Source organism: Cervus elaphus, chromosome 20 (genome assembly GCF_910594005.1).
Source record: "Cervus elaphus chromosome 20, mCerEla1.1, whole genome shotgun sequence".
Taxonomy (NCBI): Eukaryota; Metazoa; Chordata; class Mammalia; order Artiodactyla; family Cervidae; genus Cervus; species Cervus elaphus.
The window spans coordinates 39,112,362-39,133,904 of record NC_057834.1 but is presented as its reverse complement, the minus strand read 5'-3'; the positions used below and the strand labels follow the sequence as shown (position 1 = coordinate 39,133,904).

Here is a 21,543-nt window from a genome sequence, read left to right as displayed (position 1 = left end):
ATGTTCATTTAATGAACACTTGGGTGCTGGGGAACAGGAGTGAGTAAAACAACAACAACAACAACAAAAATCCCTGCCCTTGGAACTTACGTTCTGTTGGTGGACACAGACATGATAAAGGGAGAGTTGATAAAGCAAACTCACATAGAGAAGAACAAATACGTCCTAATCACCTATGACATGTGATGCACTGAGGATGCAGCATTGAGTGAGACAGACTCAGTCTTCACCTTTCCCGTGCATTCAGCCTGGGAGAAAGTCAGATAAATTCATAAATTGTTTGTTACACATTCAACCACTTAATTGCAACTGTGGTAAGTGCCTCAAAGAGTAAGACTAGAGATCTGGGAAGGCTTTCCTGAACAAGTGACATATTAAAATCTGAAGGATAATAGAATTAACTAAAGAAGGAGGAAGGACTGGACACTGTCTGAGCAGAAGAGACAGCATGTGTAGAGATACTGAGGTAGAACCATGGCAATTTGGAGAAACAGAAAGAAGGCTTGTGATTAGGGTGAGGAAGAGACAGTGGTGTAGGTAAGCTAGACAGGGGTTAAATCTTGGGCTTTAGGATGGAGGAAGATAAAAATGTCACTAGAATTTTGAGAAGCTCTAGATGCCTGGGTAACTAATAGTAGTAGCACTAACAGTAAGGCTTCTCAAAGGACAGCTAAGTTTTGTGGGAGAGGTGGAGAGTTGGGTTACAAACACATCGAGTGTGTAGAGGGAGGGGGATGTGGACAATCTTCTGGACATCCAGTGGAGTGTGGGTTCTGAGTGTGGGAAAGAGGCAGAGCCATGGGTGTTAATTGGAGAATCAGCTACAGCTGTCCTTTGAATTAGGCCATAAAGTGGGGAAGCACAGCTGAGTGGGCAGAGCACAGACTGGGGAGTCAGACAGAACTGGGTTTAGATTTGAACTTCTCTGCTTTGGTACCTATGTGACCCTGGGCAAGTCATTTAATTTTTGTGAAATGCAGTTTCCTTATCTGTAAAACAGTATGACATTCTGTCTTGCACTGTGGATCATTGTGTCAGTGTAGATGAAATGGGCAATGTAAGATGATGAACACATCTTACAGTGCTGGGCACATAGTACATTCCTTGCTTGCTCACTTCAGTCATGTCTGACTCTGTGACCCTATGGACTGTAGCCTGTCAGGCTCCTCTGTCCATGAGGATTCTCCAGGCAAGAATACTGGAGTGGGTTGCCATGCCCTTCTCCAGGAGATCTTCCTGACCAGGGATTGAACCCTTGTTCGATTTATTTCTTGCATAATAAATCTCTTTATTTAATTCACTTGCATTGGCAGGTGGATTCTTTACTACTAGTGCCACCTGGGAAGACCACAAATATATAGCAGTAGACAAACAGTATCCCAGTTCTCATGGTACTAACATTCTAAGTGCAAGGAGTTACACAATAAACATGAATAAAATAACCAGAGGACTATCAGACTGGTAGGGTCATGTGGGAGCGAATGACTGGGGATTATTTTAAGTCCAGTAGTCAGCGAAGGTCTCCCTAAGGAGGTGGGGTTTGAGCTGATCTCTAATGAAGAGAAGGATGGCCTGGGAGGGCCTGACAAAGAGCATTCCAGGAGAGACAGCCAACCTCCAAGACCCTGAGAACGAACGTGGTGTGATCTGGAAGCAGGAAGCTCATTATATACTGGCTGAGATCATGGGCTTCAAACCCCAGCTCTGTCAGTTGCTAAAGGTGTGACCTTCAGCAAGTTACTTAGCCTGCCATGCTTCTCTTTCAGCATCTGTAATATGGAAACCATACTAGTACTTATCTTATAAGATTGTTGGGAGGATTAAGTGAGAAAACATGAAAAGTGCTCAGTCCAGTGCACACAGTAAGAGCTCATTTTTTTTTTTTTAAATAGAGGATCAGCATACCTTGAGTCTCGTGAAAGACAAGAAGGAGGGAGCAGGAGATGAGGCCAGTGAAGAATAGAGACCACAGTAATTTGCTGAGTTTTATTCAAAGTGCAGTGGGAAACGAAAGATTTTAAGCAGGGAGTAGCATGATCTGATTTAAAATATTAAAAGATCACTTTGGGGAATTCCATGGTGGTCGAGTGGTTAGGATTTGGTGCTTTCACTGCCTTGGGCCCAGGTTTGATTTTGATGCCTTGTAGGGGAACTAGACATGCAGCATGGCGCGCGTGTGCGCACACACACACGCACACACACACAGCCTTAAAAAAAAGATCACTCTGGCTGCTCTATGGAAAATGAATTGTGAAGATTTTTTTTTTCTGCAGAAGGTCATGTGTTTTCAGAGTGAACAGATGCACTTGTTTGGGGCAGAGTGAACAGTTTTCTCCTTTGACTTGCTCCCAGAAGCGTAGCATTTTGTCACCAACTCAACAAACACGTCCTGAGGACTTGCTCTTTGCCAGGAACTGTATTAAACACAGGGGATGCAGAGACAAAGAAGCTAGTTCCCTGTGGGGAGAGCCTGCCTTGATTCCTGGCTCCTCACATGACAGCTGCGACGCATTTTATCATTTTTGTTGTGTTTCTTGCTCCTGCTCCAGTGCAGTTCAGTCACTCACTTGTGTCTGACTCTTTGCGACCCCATGGACTGCAACACGCCAGGCTTCCTTGTCCGTCACCCTCTCCCAGAGTTTGCTCAAACTCATGTTTGTCGAGTCGTTGATGCCATCCAACCATCTCATGCTCTGTCGTCCCCTTCTCCTCCCGCCTTCAATCTTCCCCAGCATCAGGGTCTTCTCAAATGAGTCAGTTTTTCACATCAGGTGGCCAAAATATTGGAGCTTCAGTATCAGTCCTTCCAATGAATATTCAGGACTGATTTCCTTTAGGATTGACTGGTTTGATCTCCTTGCAGTCCAAGGGACTCTCAAAAGTCTTCTCCGGTACCACAGTTTAAAAGCATCAATTCTTTGGCGCTCAGCTTTCTTAATGGTTCAACTCCCACATCCACACAAGACTACTGGAAAAACCATAGCTTTGACTAGATGGACCTTTGTCAGCAAAGTAATGTCTCTGCTTTTTAATATGCTGTCTAGGTTGGTCATAGCTTTCCTTCCAAGGAGCAAGTGTCTTTTAATTTCATGGCTGCAGCCACCATCTGCAGTGATTTTGGAGCCCAAGATCATAAAGTCTGTCACTATTTCCATTGTTTCCCCATCTATTTGCCATGAAGTGATGGGACCGGATGCCATGATCTTAGTTTTTTGAAAGTTGAGTTTTAAGACAGCTTTTTCACTCTCCTCTTTCACTTTCATCAAGAGGCTCTTTAGTTCCTCATCGCTTTCTGCCATAAGGGTAGTGTCATCTGCCTATGTGAAGTTATTGATATTTCTCCCGGCAATTTTGATTCCAGCTTGTGCTTCATCCAGCCTGGCATTTTGTATGATGTACTCTGCGTATAAGTTAAATAAGCAGGTGACAATATACAGCCTTGACGTCCTCCTTTTCCAGTTACTCTTTGGAACACATAGTAATGGATGAAGTGGAACCAGGTATAATCAACTGTAATACAATGTGAAAAATGCAATAAGAGGGATGAAGGAGGGTAAAGGTCTTGAAGGGAGCTAATAGTCAGGATTAACTCCCAAGAAAGTGTGTGAAAGTACTAAGAGAAGTTACTTAGATGGAAATGGGGGTGGGGGATGTTTTTAAAGAACTGGTCCTAAAATAGGAGGTTGGGCAGAAAGGCCTAAGACAAAGGAGGAATGACTGAGAGGCGGGGAAGAAGAAAAGGAAGGGGTCAGCACAGGCAAGATTGTAGAGGTGTTGATCATAGGTGCTTTAGCCTGGAGCCCCAGGGTCACTCTAATATTATCAGTCCTTCTGGAGCTCATTTCAGCAATAAATGATTAAATAATAAGAAAATTTAAAAAACCTTTGACTCAGCATTTTCACTTGGAAACTATTAAAGGTGTGTGCAAACATTTACCCATAATGGGATACTATGCAGCTATGAAAAATAGTTATCAAATATTTGATCAAATAGATTGACATAAGACTATTTTAAAATAGTTATCAAATACTGACATGGAGAGAGCTTTCAGAAATAGTACATGAAAAGTGAAGGCTGTGGGAATTCCTTGATAGTCTAGTGGTTAGGACTCAGTGCGTTCACTGCCGTGGGCCTGGGGTTCAATCCCTGGCCAAGGAACTAAGATCCCACAAGCTTCCTGGTGCAGCCCAAAATAAAGAAATTAAATTAAAAAAAGAAGGTCACAAAGCTATTTTACAGTGTGCTCCTTTTTAATAAGTAAATGGAAACACATATATTTGTATACTAAAAACATGAACAAGAATGTTCAAAGTGGTGTTATTTGTAATAGTCTGAAATAGAAAACAACCCAAATATCTATCAGTGGTGAAATGGATAAACAGTGGTGCATTTATACAATGGAATATTCTATAGCAATGAAGATGATGAACTACAACTGCATTCAACAATGCTCACTATTCTCACTATTGAAATAGTGATTCTCAATATTGAAATAGTGATTCAACAGTGATTCTCACTATTGAAAAAAATTACAAAAGATTATGATTCTATATATATAAAATTCAGAGGCAAAGTTAATATATGTTGTTATGTCAGAATAGCATTTACTTTTTTGGTCATTAAAAAAAATTGTTAGAAATTACCCATAACATAAAATTTACCATTTTAACCATTTTAAAGTGTACAGTTCAGTGACATGTACTACATTCACAAAGTTGGGTAACCATTACCTCTCTCTAGTTCCTGAACTTCAAGCAGTACATGTTAGGGAGTCACTCTCTATTCCTCCTTCCCCCTGTTTTTGAAGAAGATGGAATAAAGCCTGGCAGGGAATATAGTGGGGGGCTTCTGGATATTGCTAACATTCTCTCTTTTTAAAAATCTGGGTGGGAGTTACAAGGCTGTGTTCATGTTGTGAAATTTTATCTAGTTGTACACTTATAATTGATATGTTTTTTGCATGTATATCTAAGTGAACAAGTTAAGTTGCTCCAGTCGTGTCCAGCTCTTTGTGACCCTATGGACTGTAGCCCACGAGGCTCCTCTGTCCATGGGATTCTTCAGGCAAGAATACTGCTGTGGGTTGCTGTTTCCTGCTTCAGGGGATCTTCCAGACCCAGGTATTGAAACCAAATCTGTTACATCTCTTGCATTGGTAGGCAGGTTCTTTACCACTAGTGCTACCTGGGAAGACAGTTGTATCTAAGTACATATAGATAATTGGGTGTATATATATATGTGTATATATATATACACACACATACAGATATATATATATATGAAATGCAAACATTGTTTTTTTTTTCTAAGAGGTAATATTATGAATCTAGTTTGTATTTTGCTAATTTGTGTTTTCCAATTGGTCTTCATAGATTTGCATTACTCTGGTAATAAAGTTTTAAACTTAAAGTATCTTAAATAGAGAAATAACATTGTAATGTTATTGCCAACATCCGTTGGGTCATCGAAAAAGCGAGAGTTCCAGAAAAACATGTACTTCGGCTTTATTGACTACGCCAAAGCCTTTGACAGTGTGGATCACAACAAACTGTGGAATATTCTTCAAGAGATGGGATTACCAGACCACCTGACCTGCCTCCTGAGAAATCTGTATGCAGGTCAAGAAACAACAGAACTGTACATGGAATAACAGACTGGTTCCAAATCGGGAAAGGAGTACATCAAGGCTATATATTGTCACCCTGCTTATTTAACTTATATGCAGAGTACATCATGCAAAATGCCAGGCTGGATGAAGCACAAGCTGGAATCAAGATTGCCAGGAGAAATATCAATAACCTCACATATGCAGATGACACCACCCTTATGGCAGAAAGTGAAGAGGAACTAAAGAGCCTCTTGATGAAAGTGAAAGAGGAGAGTGAAAAAGTTGGCTTAAAACTCAACCATCTTAAAAATCTTAAAACTAAGATCATGGCATCTGGTCCCATCACTTCATGGCAAATAGATGGGGAAACAATGGAAGCAGTGACAGACTTTATTTTCTTGGGCTCCAAAATCACTGCAGATGGTGACTGCAGCCATGAAATTAAGATGCTTGCTCCTTGGAAGAAAAGCTATGACCAATCTAGACAGCATATTAAAAAGCAGAGATATTACTTTGCCAACAAAGGTCCGTCTAGTCAAAGCTATGGTTTTTCCAGTAGTCATGTATGGATATGAGAGTTGGACTATAAAGAAAGCTGAGTGCTGAAAAATTGATGCTTTTGAACTGTGGTATTGGAGAAGACTCTTGAGAGTCCCTTGGACTGCAAGGAGATCAAACCAGTCAATCCTAAAGGAAATCAGTCCTGAATATTCACTGGAAGGACTGATGCTGAAGTTGAAAGTCCAATACTTTGGCCACCTGTTGCAAAGAACTAACTCATTGGAAAAGACACTGATGCTGGGAAAGATTGAAGGTGGGAGGAGAAGGGGACGACAGAGGATGAGATGGTTGGATGGCATCAGTGACTCAATGGGCATGAGTTTGAGTAAGCTCTGGGAGTTGGTGATGGACAAGTAAGCCTGGCATGCTGCAGTACATGGGGTCACAAAGAGTCAGACATGATGAGTGACTGAACTGACTGAACTGAACATTGTAATGCCTTTCAAAAAAAATGTTCCTCACCATCAGAGGCCTTGGGTGTGTCCCACCAAAACCTTGCCTGTTCACTGTTTTGCCTGAGGACTGATACTCCTACATGTATCCATCCCCTTGTGTGGTTCTGGGCCTGTCCTCTCTTCCTGGTAGATATGGGAGGGGTGTGTGTGGAGACATGAAGGAGGCAGGAAGGGTGTTCCAGCTGTCCTCCACCACTGGGTGGTTGTGCTCAGAGGACTCGGAACAAAAGCTGAGAAATTTTAAAAGAAATGGTAGAGGCCAAGGCGAACAGGCTGCCCGAACTGACCAGAAAGGAGCATCAGGGAGTGACCAAGGGCCTCAAGGAAGCAAATGACTTTCCAGTCTGTCAATACAGAGATAAGCAACCACTCCAGAGAGAGACTTTCATAAAAGAAGACTTTTGCAGCCTTCTTCTATCACCCAGCATTCACTGAAAGAAGAAAGTACTGAGCAATATCTACATGTAAAGCTCCGTGTCTCTCTTTTAGGAGTTTGAAATGCCTTTTAGCCACTTTTGTCTTATTGGCTTTCTCATCTTTCAAATCTCAATTTTCATCTCTACCCCTTCCAGGCTCTCAGGCACTAATGAACCTCTCTCTCATCCATACTTCCAAAGCACCTGTTTACACTCTTCTAGATCAACCACCACATGGTGTCACAAGTCTTTGCCACCAAACTGTGATCTCCTTAGTAGCTGGGACTAAGTCTTTTTGATCACCGCATCTTTGATAACTAAACAGTAGATACCCAACAATTGATCTGAATTGTTGAAGGCAGAGGGGGCAGGGAGGGAAGTCTTCTTCCCACCCTTGACCCTTTTTCCAAGTGGACTGACTACACACATTCCTTCCCTTTTTCGTAAGGCTTTTATTCTCCACTTCTTTCCTTGGTTCTAAGATTTCTTGAATTCTTAAGAGATGATAACATGTTTGCACATGTACATGCCCTGGAGCTTGTGGTGCAGATTTATGGCCACTTCCACATGCTTTGGGCTTCCCTGGTAGCTCAGATGGTAAAGAATCTGCCTGCAATGGAAGAGACCTGAATTCTATCCCCAAGTTGGGAAGATCCCCTGGAGAAGGGAATGACAACCCACTCCAGTATTCTTACCTGGAGAATTCCATGGACAGACCATGGGGTCGCAGACAGTCGGACACAACTGAGCGACTAACACTCTCACTTTCTTTCCACGTACCCTATGGAGACTGTAGTCATCCCACATCCTCTCTAGCCCTTTGCTGATACTTGTTTTGCTTTTCCTTCTCAATTCCAGGAACTAAGTACGTGTATATAAATTGCTTTTGGCTGAGCTTTTAGAGAGGAATTTTTCTCTACATGTTAAAAGATTTCAGTCCTGTACCAGCCCTTTGGCTTATTTGTTGAACCCTCACAATATGCCAGGCACTGTGCTGGTTCAAAATCTAGGAGGAGAGATAGCTACCACTTTATATTGATTTATTTACTCATTTATCATCCTCTGGAAACATGTCTCAGGGCACCTGACCTAATCTTTGGTCATAGCTTCCTTAAGGAACTGATGTTTCTGCCAGATGTTCAAAGTAGACAGTGGTTGACAGGAAATGGGTGAAAACAGAATCAACAGAACTGAATGTTTAAAAGGCCCTGAAGCATGGAGGATGGGTCCAGTAGTTAAGATTTAGTGCTCCCAATGCAGGGGGCCTGGGTTCCATCCCTGGTCAGGGAACTAGATCCCTCATGTCATAGCTAAGATCCCATATGCAGCAATGGAGACCCAGTGCAGCCAAATAAATTTAAAAATAAAGAAAGAAAAAGAAATGGTTTATTTCAAAAATAAATAAATAAAGACATTACCATGAGGAGTGTGGGGCTGCAGGTACTGGCCCAGAGGAGGTTGAAGGAGTCGGCAGAGCTGGAACAAGACAGTGCCTTGATGTATGATAAGGCTGCTTTAGTCAGGAATCTTTTGGTTGAAACTGAAAAAAATCCACCTAAGAAAAAAGGAAAGCCTTTATTGGCTCAGAAGTTAAAAGTTCGGGGCTTTTAAGATCAAAGATGTCATTGAGTTTTGACACCTCTCTGTCTCATCTTTGCTTTCCTTTGTGTTAGCTTCATTCTTGGGCTGGTTTCTATGAAATTATCCTCTGATTCCCCCTTGTCACACAGAAGTCAAAGACTGGAGAGGAACAGAATGTGGGTGAGAAAGGCTAATTGATAAGGGCCACTTACCCTTCCACTCTTGAAGGTCACCTTCTTTTCAGATGTCCACATGTCCCCACCTTAGATCCCCTGGATGCCTTCTGTGGAGGTATGGAAGGGAACAGATGAGGGGATCCTGTTTCTAGACTCCAAATTGTTTGCTTTCTTAAAATAGCAAACCTACAGTCCTCCATCTCATTCTCTAAGGGCCTAAGTGCATCGTCTTGGCTGCATCCTCAGCCTTCCCGGGAAGCAGGAGCATTTGGGTTTGGTAAGAGAAAAAAAGGAAGGTGGGACCCAGAAACTTTTTGACTCCCACTCCCCTCATTCTGGCCCTTGGTCTCGGTGCTTACCCGATCCTGACCTGTTTGTCTTACTTGCGCTTTCTTCCTGAGCCTTTTCAGACCCTTCCAGGTCCTGCCTCAACTTTGGGGTTTCAGAACTCCTCCACCGTCTGGTGAGCCCCCCTTCTTCCTCCTCACGCACACTCTAACTAAGCAGGACCAGCAGGAGAATACCCCACCCAGGGACCCCTTTTATTCTGAGCTCTGGCGCTTCCGCCTCCGGGGCGGAGACTCCTCCCCCTCACCGTCCCAATTGTATTCCCTGGAAGAGCAGCCGGAAAAGCCTCCGCCTGCTCAGACCGGGATAAGCGAGAAGCGGGTTCCTTCTCGCTCTTGGAGCCCGGGGAACCGCCGTGGAGATTATCACGGCAGCACCAAAGGCTGTGCGCACACCCGGGGCTCCGCTCCCGCCTGGCGCGGGCGGCGCGGGATCGGCTTCAGCACCACGGACAGCGCCCCGCCCGCGGCCTTCCACCCTGCGGCGCGCTCTGGCACGTTTAGGCGAGCCGGCGAGCTATGCCAGAGGCATGGCCTGGCTCTCAGGTCCCATGGCGCTGCTCCTCAGCTTTGGCCTCCTCGGACTGTGCTCAGGTAAGGACAAGTCGCCACGCTCTGTCTCACTCAGGCTCGACTTTGTAAGGGAGGGATCCCTAAGGCGGGAAGTCTCCTGGGAGTTAGGGGAGAGACCCCCAGGACAGCTGGAAGTACCTGGGAGGCTGAACTGGGAGAAGGACTTGCTCGAAGTGATGCGGAGAAGAGAGGGCAACCTGGGCAGTGGTGGCGGGGAGGGTGTGGGTACAGAGAGGAAGGAAGGAGGGGATCTCCCCAGGATTTCTGGGGTGGCAGGAAGGGGAGACTCTGACTGCAGCTGAATTGCTATTTAACTTCGAGTAAACCAGTAGCTCAAGACAATCTACCTGGTTCGGCACCCTCACTTGGTTCTCCATCATTTCCTGTCCCTCATGTTGGGCTCCCGATTTTGCTTACTCCATGGGGGCAAGGCAGGAAATGGAAGCAAGCAACTTCTCAACTCTCTTGGAGGGTGGACAGGAGACAAGAAGGGAAGAAGCTCTGCCAGGCTAAGGGCCAGGGAGGGGTCTCTGAGGACGTGGGGGTGCGTTCGTGCAGGGTTGCAGGAGATAGTGTGTGGTGGGACAGGTACAAAAGGAATATACAACCAAAGGAGCTTTCCATATCTGCCTGCAATCTCATGAGAGGTGAGCTCCTGTATGTGTGAAACATGAGGTGAAATATATGCCCTGTCCACACAGCTCAGGTAGCCCAGTTATTCTACTCCAACCCAATACCTTTTCGGGGAGGGGGTCACAGCCAGTCACATGTAGAGGCGCATAACATTACTGGTACACAGAGATGGGTGCTAACTGAGAAGAAAGGCTGTATGGTGGGACATATATGACTGTTCTCCTTTCACTACCCTCTAAAACCTTCCTTGAATTGTAGATATCTTCTAGAAGAAACCATGGAAACAGAAACTTCAAATATTTTGAAATGATCCTCTGAGATCTTGCAGGAAGAGCAGGGTCTCCACTGATCCTTGAAGAATAGGTTTTTAGTGGGAGGCTGTGGGGAGACTGTCTGGGCTTCTTGGTCAGTGATCTCAGAGAGGGACTTCTCTATGAGGGGCTTCCATGGGGGCAACCTAAGAATTTTGCTATCTTCTTAGGGATGGGCTGTGGGAAACTACAGCTTCCTATTTGGGCCTAGGTTGTCCCACTTGGCCTAGGGAGAGTGGGATCCTGGGTGGGCCCTCCTTGCTGTGTACTTACTTCTTGCCCCCCACCCCACTCCCCTGCCCAGGAGTCTGGGGTACAGACACAGAAGAGCGGCTGGTAGAGCATCTCCTGGATCCTTCCCGCTACAACAAACTTATCCGCCCAGCTACCAATGGCTCTGAGCTGGTGACAGTACAGCTCATGGTATCACTGGCCCAGCTCATCAGTGTGGTGAGTGGGGGTCCCAAACTCTCTGCCCAGCTACTGAAACTGGCATAGCCAGAGTATGTTTGCACTAATTCTTCTGGAGTCCCCAAGGCTTGGGCAGGTGGGGGAAGGAGCCTGGGTGGTGCAGGGGGCCCACAGACTTGAGGATCGGTGGTGGGGGGCACTTCTCAGCAGCTTCTCTTCCCTGCAGCATGAGCGGGAGCAGATCATGACCACCAATGTCTGGCTGACTCAGGTTAGAGCTCTTCCTGCCCACACCTCTGGGCTTCTCTTTCCTCCATTTTTTTTTTTTTTTGCATGTGCTTTTCCCTCTTTGAATCTCCTCAAGAGCGGCAGAAAGGTATAGACCTTGGGATCTTAAATAACTGGATATGAGTCTTGGTTCTTCCACTCACCAGCTCTGTTAACTTTGAATATGGTAAACACTGCAAGATTCATTTTCTCATTCACAAAATGTAGATTCTAATATCTTGGCTTGGCTATGCAAATTAAATGAAAAGCCACTTTTGCTGGGCCGAGAAGTCACGGTGGCGAGGCAATGACTTTTAAAAACTTCCTCAAGCCAAATAGGCCTCCTCTTGTCCCTGTCCTTGACCTTGAGCCCCTCCCAGGGCATAGGTCGGTGCTGCCTCCCTCTTTCCCTTTCCCAGGAGTGGGAGGATTATCGCCTCACCTGGAAGCCTGAGGAATTTGACAACATGAAGAAAGTTCGGCTCCCTTCCAAACACATCTGGCTACCAGATGTGGTCCTATACAACAAGTAGGTGACCCTGGAGGGATGGGAAGGCTGGAGGAGAACTTGAGAGTGCTCAGGTCTTGAAGAAAGTAAATTAGCTCATGCTGGGGGAGAGAAGGGGCTTTTCATTGGCACAGACAAGTCACTACTCAGACAGACAAACCCAAACCCGTGAGGTATAGTGTGGACTGCCAAGGTAACTTGGGTCATGGCCAGCTCCCTCCCAGTCAATTAGGACTACCAGTGTTTGGAGCTGTGGTGTGATACAACAAGGATTGACAGCCCCCAGTGTGCAAACTGATTAAAAAATAGACTTTCCTGGAGGAATGATAAGAATCGAAGAACTTGGAGGTCCCAGTTTCTCCCCCAGGTTCCATCTGCTCTCCTACAATAAGCCCTCTTACCTCCAAGGCCCAAAGCCACTAGTCCCTAGACTCTAGGGACCATCTCCTGCTCCCACCTGCCCCTGTCCCTCTCCGTTGCACTGGGCTCCTCACTCTGACCTCCCTGGCTCCCCCAACGTCTCCACCTTCTTGTGGACCAACTGGCTTATACAGTACATGACAAATAACAGAGGGTCCCCTCAGGCCTTCTGACCAGGACACCTCTTCTCCCCACCAGCCCACCCACATCCCCTTCTTGCTTAATAATTCCTGCTCCTTTCTATCTGCCTCTTCCCATACCTCCCTTCGGCTTTCCTCTCTTCCCACTCAGGGCTGGGTGAATGGATGGGGTGGAGGCATGCTTAAATCAGGGCTGACTGTGCTGTCCCTTGGCAGTGCCGACGGCATGTACGAGGTGTCCTTCTATTCCAACGCCCTGGTCTCCTACGATGGCAGCATCTTCTGGCTGCCACCTGCCATCTACAAGAGCGCATGCAAGATCGAGGTAAAGCACTTCCCATTTGACCAGCAGAACTGCACCATGAAGTTCCGCTCGTGGACCTACGACCGCACTGAGATCGACCTGGTGCTCAAGAGTGACGTGGCCAACCTGGACGACTTCACACCCAGCGGCGAGTGGGACATAGTGGCGCTGCCCGGCCGGCGCAACGAGAACCCGGATGACTCCACTTACGTGGACATCACATACGACTTCATCATCCGTCGCAAGCCACTCTTCTACACCATCAATCTCATCATCCCCTGCGTCCTCATCACCTCTCTAGCCATCCTCGTCTTCTATCTGCCGTCTGACTGCGGTGAGAAGATGACGCTGTGCATCTCCGTGCTGCTGGCGCTCACCGTCTTCCTGCTGCTCATCTCTAAGATCGTGCCGCCCACCTCCCTCGACGTGCCGCTAGTCGGCAAGTACCTCATGTTCACCATGGTGCTCGTCACCTTCTCCATCGTCACCAGCGTGTGCGTGCTCAACGTGCACCACCGTTCACCCACCACGCACACCATGGCGCCCTGGGTCAAGGTCGTCTTCCTGGAGAAGCTGCCCACGCTGCTGTTCATGCAGCAGCCGCGCCACCGCTGCGCCCGCCAACGCCTGCGTCTGCGGCGGCGACAGCGCGAGCGAGAGGGAGCCGGCGCCTTCTTCCGCGAGGCCCAGGGGGCCGACTCCTGCACGTGCTTCGTCAACCGCGCGTCGGTGCAGGGCTTGGCTGGGGCCTTTGGCTCGGAGCCGGCGCCGGCAGCAGGCCCCGGGCGCTCCGGGGGACCGTGTGGCTGCGGCCTCCGGGAGGCGGTGGACGGCGTGCGCTTCATCGCAGATCACATGCGGAGTGAGGACGACGACCAGAGCGTGAGTGCAGCGCAGGGACTCGGGCATGGGATGCGGGGCTGCAGGGCCTCTCGGAAGCTCCGCAGACAAAGCTAATCGGAGTGCAGGTTGCCGGCAGTGCGAGTCTGGCCTGGGGCTGTGGGCCTGGGCGCTGGCACAGCCTCTTCTCCTTTGGCTTCTGGGAGGTGGTGCCGCCTAAGCTGCGGTTGGTACAGGATGACCTTGCGGCTTCCCGAGTACTGTCATCCGGAGAGAAATGCCTCGGCTGGGGAATCCTTAGTGTCGCTCGTTTTGGAAAGGTGGCCAGAAAGGGGAGGAGGCCCTTGTGGGTTTGCAGCTGGCCTGTGGCTGTGTCCCCGGAGACCCTCTCTGCCGCTTGTATTCCCAAGACCATGTTGTTAACCTGCAGCTCTTTGCAGAAATGAGGATGAATCCTTTGGGTGCCCTGCTTTGGGGGCAAAATTGAGGGCAGTAGAAAGTGTGTATGGGAGGGGTGGGGGTGGTTAGGTGGCTCCACCGGCCACTGGGAAGAGGACAGAGCCCCAAATCAATATCCTTTCCCTTCTCTTCTGAGTCCTCAGGGAGTGGCCTTGTGAAATATTTATGGAGGTGGAGGCAGGTGAAGGCCAGGGCTTCCAAGACGTGCCCAGAGCTTTCTGCACACCCGGCTTTTTCTGCAGTGGCTCTCCCTGAAGGGGACTCCTTGGACACTGAACCAAGGAATGAGGAGGGGGGAATATGAGGGGTTGACTTCCCTGCATTTGGGGTTGTGGCTGGCCCCATCCAGCAGTCTTTAATCACCTGGCTGGTTCCAGGCTGCGGCTCAGCTGTTGCCAGGATAACTGGCCATGTTTCTACTGGGATGCAGTCATTCTGGCCTGGGGAGTAAGGAAGGGCAGGCTCCTGCATTATCGTTTGTGGGGGGTGGGATGCTCCAGAGCCTAGTGTCCTTTGGGAGGGCAGGAGCTGGGGCTTGAGCCAGGGAGCAGGTTATGGTCCTGATGGAAGATGAGAGGGACCGAGGCAAGAGAGGATGGGGCTGGAGGCTCAGAGGTGGCTGGGGCCAAGCGGGGAATGCTGGAGGTGCAGGGGCTCAGCTGGCTGTGTCTCTGCCTCTGCCTTCCCCACTGCAGCAAACTCACGTAATGTGCATTTACTGAGCTAGGTGATGAGGATGCAATGACCTACTTGGATGTTTCACAGGCATCTCAGACTTAACATGTCCAAAACTGAGTGCTTGATTTACATCCCCACCACCAACTTGCTCCTCCTCTCATCTCCCCATCTTTTAGTAAATGACATCACCATCCACCCAATGGTTTAGACCAGAAGCGTGGAGTGATCCTCGATGCCTCTCTTTCTTATCTCCCCCACCATCCAGATCATCAGAAGTCCTGTCTTGTGAGCTCAACCTCCAAAATAATTCTCAGCTTCATCCTTTATTCACCATCTCCATGCTCCCTCCCTGGCCGTAGGCCTCCATCAGCTCTTGCCTGGCCTAGGGCAGGGACTTCTAATGGTCTCCCTGATTCAGTTCTTGTGCTTCTTCATCCAAACAGACAATGTTTCCTGCTCACTATGTGTCATCTCTCCACAGCTCAGGTCACTGGCTTATCTGACGCTTGTTCTAAGCAAGCTAAGCGCTTTCCTGCCTCAAGACCTTTGCACATATTGATCCATCTGCTGGGAATGCCCTTTTTTTTCCCTTTTAAAAATTATTGCTATTATTAATTTTTGCCCTACTGTTGAGAGTAAGTGACCCTTTATCCCAAATACTCCAGCTTTTCTCTCCCAAGCACAGAGATATTGTCTTCTATAACTCAAGCTCAGTGATCAAATTCAGGAAATTAGCATCAATACCTTTATCTGATATAAAGTCCATACTAAAAATTTTTTCAATTGTCTCAGTAATATCCTTTGTAGCCTCTCCTCCACCTCAGTCCAGGATCTTGAATTGCACTTGGTTGTCCTGTCTCTTTAGTTTGCTTCACTCTGGAACGGTTCCTAGGCTTTGCCTTTCAGGGCATAGGCATTTTTGAAGGGCCCAGGCCAGTTGAAGTTCCCTCAGTTTGCAAGTTGGACACGACCTTGAAACTAAACCACCACCACCACAGTTTGGGTTTGTCTGTTTCTTTCTTCAGTTTATTCCTGATACAGCTGGCTCCTTGCCACTTATCAGATCTTCGCTTAAGGTGTCACTCCCTCAAAGAGGCCTCCCCAAATCACACCCTGAATGATATCTCCACCTCCATTGCTCTGTCCTTTGCTTCCATGTAAGCACCCAAAAGGGTGTAATTATTTTTATTTTTACTCATTTTGTGTCCGTCTCCCTCAGTAGACTGAATTGCAGGATGTGTCTGTCTTGCTCTCTCACATCCCCAGTGCCCAGAATGGTGCCAGGGACACAGGAGGCCCAGGGTTACAGATGAACACGTGTGCAAAGGGCCAGACTCAGACGGGAGCGGAACGGCCCCGAGTGCAGGCCAGCTCTCATGCAGACCCTGTGACTGGCTCCCAAACACAGTGGTTATTCTCTTCTGGATGGGTTTGTTTGCATCTGAGACTCAGTCCTCCCATTCTGCGGCTGTTGGAAGGGGTTCCCCAGGCAGTTAGATAAGGAGAGAGGCCTGCAGGGCAGCCCTTCATTCACTAGTTCAACACGCATTTACAGGAACTCTGTGTTTGAGATGCTGGGATTACAAAAATGAGTCAGATCAGGTCCCTGTAGTTTACAAGCTCATAGCTTAAGTTGGGGTGGGGGTCGGGGAGGGAGGAGAGGACAGGCATATGAATTGAACTGACAATACAGTGGAGTAAAAATACTGGGCCTCCCTGGTGGCCAGACGGTAAAGAATCTCCCCTGTAATGCTGGAGACCTGGGTTCAATCCATGGGTTGGGAAGATCCTCTGGAGGAGGGTGTGGCAACCCACTCCAGTATTCTTGCCTGGAGAATCCCCATGGACAGAGGAGCCTGGCGGGCTACCGTCCATGGGGTTGCAAAGAGTTGGACACGACTGAGTGTCTAAGCACAGCACAGCACAGCACAGAGATGCATACGTAATGCTGAGGGAGCCCCAGAGGAAACAGGTTCATTCTGATCAGGGGGATCAGAGAAGGCTTCATAGAAGAGGTGACATTTTGATTTAGGCTTTGAAAGATGTGTAGGAGTTCACAAGTAGAGATAGGGAGGACTGGAATTCTAGACTGGGAGGAAACACAAAGGCCCAGAGACCTGAGAGGACAGACTGGAGTTTGGTAAGTCTGAGTCGGACTTGGAAGAAGATAAATGTTGGCTCATATTTGTCATGGGTGCTCTTGATTCTAGACTTGGGAGTTTGGGTGGCTGCTGAAGGCAATGGGGTCACTGGAGGCTTTTAAGCAGGCAAGACCAGAGCCGAACTTTGGAACGGTCACTCTGGGGTCAAGGAGGGAGAGGAGTGATGTGTGATGGAAGTTGCTTATACCCGATCCAGTCCCCTCCTGTATTATGTGATTGATACCTAGGTCTCCTACCCTTCCTCTCTCCAGGTGAGTGAGGACTGGAAGTATGTTGCCATGGTGATCGACCGCCTGTTCCTTTGGATCTTTGTCTTCGTCTGTGTCTTTGGCACGATCGGCATGTTCCTGCAGCCTCTCTTCCAGAACTACACCACTGCCACCTTCCTCCACGCAGACCACTCAGCTCCCAGCTCCAAGTGAGGCCCTCCCCAGCTCCATGCTCCTTCAGCCCCTCTGTTGGACAATAGTTTTGGGTGGAGATGAGTGAACTACCAGAAAGAGAGGTGCTGCCCCCACAGACCCATCATTTCGCTTCAGCTGGAGCCCCTCGCCTCCCCTCCCCCCACACCCAGCCAGCACTAACCTGGAGGCTGGACCAACTGCGTGGTGTCCTGGCGGCTCTCCTCCTCTTGGACCAACTCAGGCAATAGTGTTGCTGCTGGAGGACGAAGGCTGAGAAGTGGAGGATGGAGTAAAGTCATCGGCTGCCTCCAAGTCATGGAAAAGGGCTGTGCAGGAGCGGGGGTGGGACAGGGGCTCTGACACTGTGCTGGGCTGGCCTGAGACCATGCAGCTCAGAAGGGAGACGCGAGGGGGAGAGGGGTCTGGGTGTGGCCTGAGGTCTGTCCTCGCTTAACTGGACAGCAGCTGACTGGGTGGGCCTCACAGTGGCCCGGGGCTCCTGCTCAGATGTTAGCCTGGTGCTGAGGTAGGAGTCCTGGGGGAGAGTTCCTGCCCCACAGCCCCTCATTTCTATGCAGCCCAGTGCTCAGCCCCAGGTCCCCTTCTCCCAGTGAAGGATTCTCCCTAGACTTCCTTTCTTATTCAGGCCAGGGCGTGGGAGCAAGGTTTGGTATTAGGGGCGCCTCTGAGTTTCCAATCTTTGGGTGACCTACTTGGAGCGTAAAGGCTAAATTCTCAAACTGTATGAGTTCAGCTTCACAGGCTGTTCCTCTCCCTCCTCCCCACCCCCTACCTCGCCTGCAGTTTGAACGGACTGCTTGCTGGAGTAAGTAAACTAAGGATGTTAGCTTTCAGCAGACCCAGCCCTTTTGCCCGCAGCAGAGCAGGCTGGGCAGGAGAGGGCTGGCTGTGGAGGCCAGCCAAGCAGGGTGTGAATGGCCAGAGCTCTGCCACATCAGCACGGCTCCTGCTCCTGTCCTTCTATTCCTGGCTCCATCCTTCCTGCTCTGGCTCCTCCCCTTCCTCCTCCCAACCAAACCTGAGCTAGGCTGCTGCAGAACTTGGGAAGGACAAGTCTGCACAGCGGACTGCAGAGAGCATGCCCTGGAGGCTGTATCCTGACGCTTCTCTCAGGGGCTCCCCCGGCCTATGACCAGGGAAACAGACCTCTTAAGGGATCATCAGGCCCAGCCCCCATCACATGACCGGCTCTGATTTGTGGTCCCAACATGGGCTCAGTGCTCAGCCAGCAGGTCACAGAGGGGTCTGTCTGCCAAGGGCATCTAAGGCACCTGCCTGACACACCATGCTCTTCTCTGGAGTCCAGCTGGACGCCTGCTTCTGCAGGCACTGAAGTGGGGACACGCAGTGTAAGTGCAGACTCTGGGTGCCCTGCCACTTACTCTCAGCCATCCTGAGCAAGTCTGGCTAGGCCTCAGTTTGCTCATCTATAAATTGGGGCTAGTAACCCCTCTTCATGGGGTTGCTTTGAGGAAGGCATGACGTCTGTGAAAAAGCCCAGCACTGCACCTGGTGTAGAGTAGATGTTTGGGGGGTCATCTGAGAGGCAGGCAGAGCTGGTGGGCATGGGCTCAGCCACCTGTCATGTCAGTCTTCCTCCCAGACCTACCCTTACACTGGAGGAAATAGCCCCCTGAAACAGGGCCTGGGTCTGGGGGAGCTGGGGCTGGAGAGATACCACACAGGGGGTGCTGGGGTGAGCCTAACAGTCTTCTGGAGCCCCTCCAGCAAAGATTTGTCCCATTCCTGGGCTGAGCTCAGGCTCTGGCCTCCCGACACAGGTGTGTGCTCAGGCTCCCAGGAGATCTGGTCCCGTGCTGGCTGTGGAGGAACTCCATCCAGATATTAAACCAGCAGCTGCATGAGGTGTGCATCTCCCCACCTGCCAGAATGGGCATGCAGACATCTCTTTTGGGGGGTGAGTGTCTCGGCACTACGGAGACTCCCTTCTTCTCGAAACAGCAGATGGACGGTTGCCTGTGTTATCCCTGGACCCACCTTAAACTCACAGCCCTGAGGAAACATCCTAGAATCTGAAACAGCTATTGAAAAGGAACTCTCCCTCTGAAGGGGAAGGTGCTGACCTGAGGCCTTTCTGCCCAGCTCTCCCAGGCTCCTTGCCAGGGCAGGGCTGCTGGGGAGGCCCCATCAGCTGCTGTCCTGGCTGGACTTGCTTCCAGTACTTGCTGCAAGTGGCTTTTGTCCAAGGAAATTACTCGACAGTGCCAGAAGGGCTGCTAGAGAGTGGCTTGTCCAACTCCTCTCCATGAACCCCACCGACACACAGGGAAATGCAGGCCCGGAGGTTGTCTGCTGCCTGACCTTGTACAGGCTCTGAACTCTGAACTTGTTCATCCTCATCTGTGACTTGAGGGTGACAGCTGACTGAGGACTGCAGCAAGGGTGTGAAGGATCAATGTATAGAAGAAAGGGTTAACCAGGCAGGTTCCCTGGGGCCGTAGCATTCCCTCCATCTCTGGGTGCAGGCCCTTGCGGACTGCCCGTTGGGAGGACGGAGGTGTAGGGAAGAGGGCTCAGGCAAGGTGTTACCATGTGTCAGTACAGGCTCTGAACCCTCAGGGTATTGAGAAGCTTCGGAGAACCAGTCTCTTCCACTCATGGGTCCTCTCTCCTCTTGGTGGTGTTGGGGATGCCTCTTGGCCCCTTCCATGGGGGGTGGGGGGGGGAAGGGGGGCATGGTGGGCATCTCTGGAGAGAACTGGGTACCCAGCTCAGCACCAGGTCAGGACAGGCGGGGTGGGGGTGGGTGGTCCCGCATATGAAGAGAGAGGGAGAGATGCTGGATGGAAACCCAAGCAAGCTGGACTTGGGAGACGGCAGCGAGCAAACAGTTGAGATTGTCTCCATCAGAGACAGGAAGGCCACAGGCCATCTGAGAACCATCTTTCATCTGAAAAGAAGGCATGAAAAACTGTCTGCTTGTGATGACTGGCACTGCAGCAGGAGGAAGGCAGTTTTCTGGCAGTGAGGAGTCTAATACTGGAACAGCTGGTCCCGAGTTATTACAGGTTTAAAAGCAAATAAGACACGGGCAGCGCCCAGCTGGCATTTCTGTGGTGGAAGGTTGGCTGCGCAGGAAGGGCGGGTCGTTTCCCCCTAGGGAAAGAGGGAGGGCGTGCAGCTTCGTCTCCTGTCCTGCGTCTCCTCCCACCCCCAGTGGGAGCTGCAGGGCACCAGTGGCCTGCTCCGGGCCAGCTGCTTCAGATGCCTTGTTTTTACTCCTCACAACAATCCTGCCCCTGTTGACAGAAGAAAAATGAGGCCCAAGAGACCAAGAAATAGCTGGTAAGTAGTGCTGGCCTGAAATCCCACACTGACCCCAGAGGCTATGCTCTATGGCCTCTGAGGCTGGAAGAAGAGCTTCCTTGGGAGGGAAGTGAAGGGCATCAGGGTCTTCTCTGAATCCCCTCCCGACTCAGTTCCAGTTGTCACCTTCTGCTTATAGGTAGAGTTGGGCTGGCGTCACAGCATCCCTCACAAGCCAACTCATGCTGGCCAGTCAGCCACTCACGACTAGACAGAGAACAAACAGCCACCTTTCAGTATTCATCCCAAGTCTCAGAGGCCAGTTTGAGTCACGTGGTTCCTACGGGACTGTTGGTCTAGGAATCATTAGGACACCTCACCCACCTGCTGTGTCCGTCTTCCCCCACACTGGCCTTGGCCACCCCATCTGCTCCTGGAATATTTGCACTGGTCTAGCCCACTCCAGGCCAGACTCAATAGGAACTCACGATTCTCATAAAGAAAGTTGTTTCCAAAGATGTCTTATCTCTCTGTAATCCTTGAGAGTGGGGGTGGGGAGATCCTCATGGGCCAGGGTTGGTGAATATGGGGAAAAGGGAGAATACTGGGGAAATTGGATCCATGAAAGGTTAAAGACATTAAAAAATCTAGAGAAAAGGTCAGTGGTAACCAGTGATAGTGATGGGTGGCCTGACAAGTCCATTCATCAGATGGAAAAGATAAGGCTTGGCTTGGAGTAGACAGAGCCCAGAAATAGCTCCTGGGGAGGCCCTTTGTAAAAAGGGGGCCCTGGAGGACAGGGCAGAGGTGAGGCCCGGTCTCCTGGCGATAGATATGGCTGTGTGGAAGGCACATCTGCTCCTGGAACATGGGTTTGACCCGGGCCCGCATCCTGGAAGCTGTATTAAATGGTGGGCCCGAGATGAAATGCCGGCTGAGTAACAACCAAAATGCCGCAGGAAATCCCTTATGTTCCCAGGGGGCAGCCTTGCCTTCCAGC

At 49.4% G+C, this 21,543-nt stretch overlaps 1 protein-coding gene and 1 long non-coding RNA gene across 3 annotated transcripts; one reads left to right on the top strand and one right to left on the bottom strand.

Annotated features, from left to right (window-relative positions):
* Positions 1-3,373: 3,373 nt before the first annotated feature.
* On the bottom strand, positions 3,374-17,562 carry LOC122676612. Its single transcript, XR_006335621.1, has 5 exons — positions 17,437-17,562; positions 17,088-17,306; positions 8,835-8,905; positions 8,460-8,596; positions 3,374-3,510 (listed from the first exon to the last, which is right to left on the bottom strand). It is a non-coding gene; the product is annotated as an uncharacterized LOC122676612 (long non-coding RNA).
* Positions 9,442-21,061, top strand: CHRNB2 (cholinergic receptor nicotinic beta 2 subunit). 2 transcript variants are annotated; one of them, XR_006335620.1, is made up of 7 exons: positions 9,454-9,739; positions 10,967-11,112; positions 11,300-11,344; positions 11,760-11,869; positions 12,625-13,594; positions 17,103-18,625; positions 19,058-21,061. XR_006335620.1 is itself a non-coding variant. In XM_043876051.1 (6 exons), the coding sequence occupies exons 1-6, from the start codon at positions 9,676-9,678 to the stop codon at positions 17,271-17,273; spliced, it is 1,506 nt and encodes a 501-aa protein (XP_043731986.1). In that variant the 5' UTR covers positions 9,442-9,675; the 3' UTR covers positions 17,274-21,061. The 2 variants fall into 2 exon arrangements, 1 of the variants encoding a protein (XP_043731986.1); XM_043876051.1 differs by having other exon boundaries at positions 9,442-9,739; positions 17,103-21,061.
* Positions 21,062-21,543: the final 482 nt, after the last annotated feature.